This window comes from Octopus bimaculoides, chromosome 18 (genome assembly GCF_001194135.2).
Source record: "Octopus bimaculoides isolate UCB-OBI-ISO-001 chromosome 18, ASM119413v2, whole genome shotgun sequence".
In the NCBI taxonomy this organism is placed as follows: Eukaryota; Metazoa; Mollusca; class Cephalopoda; order Octopoda; family Octopodidae; genus Octopus; species Octopus bimaculoides.
In genome coordinates, this window is record NC_068998.1 from 19,090,614 (window position 1) to 19,094,970 (window position 4,357).

Here is a 4,357-nt window from a genome sequence, read left to right on the forward strand (position 1 = left end):
ACTTGGTCGCCCAGGTAGCGGAAGCTATCGACTACCTCTAGTTTTTCACCTATATATATATATATATACACACACATCTCAATAATGAATGATACTACTTGTAGCACACTGTAGCCATTGATATTATTGTAAATTATTAACAGAGAGAGAGAATGATTTATGGAATACATAAATAGCAAGCATTAACAGAGATGTACCAAACCTTCCAAGATAGTGAGCAGCTACAATAGGAATACTCAAAACACTACAACAATGTTTATATAAATGCAACAACACTTTAAGGAATGCTAACAAAAACAAGAGTTCTCAGTTATTTTTTTACATAAAATTCCTGAGAAGGTTTGACCCTATACTATATCATGTCTCTCCCTCAGGGAACAGGAGAACAGAATGTTAGGATCAAAAAGGAATAGTTAATAATTCTTGAATTGCTTCGTAGGTGAGCAAGTGAAATGAAAACATAAGTTGTAGCTAGAAATGAATATAATTATTTTAATAAAAATACTAATAGTCAACATTTTTAGCTGCATGATGGCAAACACCATAAAGGAGAGATAAACATTAACCTTTTAGCATTCAAACTAGTCGTATCCAGTCGAAATATTCTCTCTGTTTTATGTTCAAATCAGCCAAATCCAGTTTCTCACACCAACCCTACAATGTTATTCTAAAACTAAACAATCACATCATCAAAATCCCAAAGCTACAAGATATTGCATGACTAATTCAAAACCAAGTGAATAAATAAACATTACATTTGACAGAGTAATCTGAATGCTAAAGAGTTAAATAAGTTATATAACCTGCATTGATTCCTAATTTTAACCACTTCGCACCATTTGTCCTAAATGTTATTAAAAGAATAACCAACACAAAATTTCAGACATATATATATATATATATATATATATATATCCACTGTTGTTTATGAAGTACTAGTATCAGCAAACTATGACAACAAGCCCAAACAGAAATCAAGCATTATATCAGAGCAGTGGAAGGAAAAGTTAAATCCAAATCTAACAACCATCTTTTGACTTTTAGGCACCATAATAAGAGACATTCACTTCAGCTTTAATCTGGAAACTTAAAGATGAAGGGACATCAAATGGAAAATCTTTTCCAAAACCAAACCCTAATTTAATGGGTCAAAAAGATGTTCAGTATGTTCTCTTGAAAAACTATCAGTCTTAAAGAACTTGAGAGCTTCCAATGACTATGTAAATTCCAGGACAAGAATTTTTTTTCTTTATGTCTGTATTCTAAGAAATAAATCTTGGCAGAATTTTAAAAATAGGCCACCAGACACTGTAAACCAGTAACAGCCTATGGTTTTTTTTTTTTTTTTTTTTTTTTTTTTTTTTTGACATTTATTTATTGTAATATTACCACCCCTGTACTTTTCTTTCTGTCTTCTTCCTTGTGAGCATCCCTTGTACATACTGACAAACAAAACCTTATGAACTCCCTAAACAGATTTAACACCTACAAGAACTAGAATCTTATTGAAGTGCAACTTATGAAACAATGATAAAACAAGTAACATAAGGTTAACAGCCAGCAACTTGTACAAATAAACAAGTATATCAAATGTATACATCCCATCAGATACCTATCAGATATCATTATGGTTTCAATACCTGGAAAGTACCACTCAACCAAGTGGTGCCGACAGTGTTGAAGATTTAAACTTTACCTGGGAATTAAGACATAAGTGCTGTATGTTCATTATACTAACACTTATTGTTACTAAACACAAACACCAAATCTCAAGCATAAAACAAGACATACAGCAACCATGCATGAAGGTTGGCTAAAATGTTCATAGGCCAACCAAGATATTTCATTGAATGCAATCAAATGTGCTTTGTTTTTCAACATAGTTCCCGCTTACAGTCCACACACACACTTATTCCATTGGTGTTGCAGTGTTTGGATCCCATTGGCGAAGAAGTTTCCATCATGCTGGTCAAAAAAGTCATCAACAGCAGATATGACATCATCATCGTGATGTTGGGTCGCAGCCGAGTGTTTTTTCATGTTGGGGAAATGATAGTCAGATGGGGCCAAATCAAGAGAATAAGGAGGGTGATCAACCAGTTCAAAATCAGAGTCATGCACAGCACCATTGAAACCAAGAACTTGTGTACTGGAGCATTGACCTGAAGAAACAAGACCCTTTCGTCAGTTTTCTTGGGTGTTTGGTCTTGATAACCTTTTGTAACTGCTTCAACAAGTTGACATAGTACTCTCCATTGATGGTGTGGCCCTTTTGAGGATAGTCATATATATATATATATATATATATATAAACAAATAGTAAATGAGTATATGCATATATACGTTATATATATGGGGTTGGCAAGTTGTATTGGGAAACTGTTTTTCACTAGTGTAGTAGTTTTTACTTATAAATTCATAAAAATAAGTTTTGTGCAAATCAAAAGACACCATGTACTAAGCAGAAAAAGAAGTTATGCCCTTTTCAAGCCAACTCTTCGCTCTAACTGCCATTTATGGTAATAGCCAATTCAAATATATCTAAACACTTGTGCAAGGCATAGACATTACATTATTCCCTTTCTAACAAACAGTGCTTATTGAAGACAAAGGAAAAACAACATTACCTTGAAAATATTTGACTTCTGTGCAAGTCCCATCAGTGATAAATAGCCACCTATAGAAGAATGAAATAGAAAATCAGAAAAACCATAAATTGGTGACAGCACATTATAACCAGTGTCTCGAATATATATATATATATATACTATGGCACTCTGTCAGTTACGATGACGAGGGTTCCACATGATCTGATCAACGGAACAGCCTGTTCGTGAAATGAACATGCAAGTGGCTGAGCACTCCACAGACACGTGTACCCTTAATGTAGTTCTCAGGGAGATTCAGCATGACACGGAGTGTGGCAAGGCTGGCCCTTTGAAATACAGGTACAACAGAAAGAGGAAAAAAGAGTGAGAGAAAGTCGTGGTGAACGAGTACAGCAGGGATCACACCACCAACCCACCTGCCGGAGCTTCATAGAGCTTTAGGTGCATTCACTCAATAAACACTCGCAATGCCCGGTCTGGGAATCGAAACTGCAATCCTATGACCGCAAGTCTGCCCTAACCACTGGGCCATTGCACCTCCACACATATATATATATATATATATATAATGTATGAAGAAGCAGTAAAAAGCTAACTAGAAATACATGTATGAAAATAGAACAAAACAAGTCAAAGACTAAAATGATTTTCATTTTTCCAGCTGCTATGGTGAGATAACTCCTGACATGTTTTAGTCTTATGATCTCACAGTGAAGCATAATGTTTAACATGCTTGCCAACTGGTGGTGAAAGAAACATTAAGCAAATGTACAAGGTTTATATATTTTTGTTGGCATAAAAAATTAAAAGGTTTAGAAATTAAGTCATTCAGAAACATCATCCTTATGAAAAACAATACGTAAGATTTTTCATTACTACTTTGACAGTAATCATGACGGCTGTTAGGCTTTACTGACAAGGTTGGATTAAGATAGAAATGTGACCAGATTTATCTCCCATAACCTAAAAAAATGGAAAATTAAAATTAATCACCGATAATGTTTCCCTGTCTTCTCTGCACATATTTAATAATTTAGATTTTTTTAATGATATTTCATGCATTAAATATGTTTAACTTATTTACTTTTTTTATGTAATCAGAATATCTCAATAATGTGAAAGCCTTGAGCAATTTTGAAACAGAAAATACTTGAAAGCTCTCAAATCATTGAGATGTACTGATTGCATGAAAAACAACAAATAAGTTTAACATAGAAATTAGCCTTTAAATGTTATCAACGTATTGAATAGAAAATTAAAGCAAACTAATTTAAGTTTGAAATATATAAATTCTAAAGAGAAAAGCTAAATGAAAGAAATGCCATACATCTCTGTCTTATCAAGAACCCTAATACACATTCTGATTTGCTGCTGTTAAGTGTATGTGGTGTAGTGCTGGAGTCTGAATTAGTTCTGACTTTTTCCACTATCCAATCAATTCCTATGTGTTTGTAGGTACTTGTAGCAGCCATATCAGAAGTGGGCAAGATGTGTGTGTATATGTGAGTGTGCGATGATATACATCAGCGGTTCTCAATCATTCTTTTACCTATGTGTCCCCCTGATTCCTATTTTACTTGGATGGACCCCCAGATGTTTAAAAATCTTTTTGCATTTTCATAATTAAATATTATTAGGAATTGTGTATTAAAAAAATTGTAAAAATATTTTGTGTATTGTAGAAGTATGACCAATTTATTGCACATGAACTTTAACAACAAAATCTTATATGGACTCCCCCCCCCCCC

General features: G+C 33.7%; 1 protein-coding gene across 2 annotated transcripts in view; it reads right to left on the bottom strand.

Annotated features, from left to right (window-relative positions):
• Positions 1–4,357, bottom strand: part of LOC106882202 (dipeptidyl peptidase 9) — a 91,707-nt gene that overhangs the window by 4,929 nt on the left and 82,421 nt on the right. For both annotated transcript variants that reach the window (XM_052974482.1, XM_052974481.1), the window contains exon 17: positions 2,628–2,677. In XM_052974482.1, the coding sequence (XP_052830442.1) occupies positions 2,628–2,677 (50 nt within the window). The remainder of the gene's footprint in view (positions 1–2,627; positions 2,678–4,357) is intronic.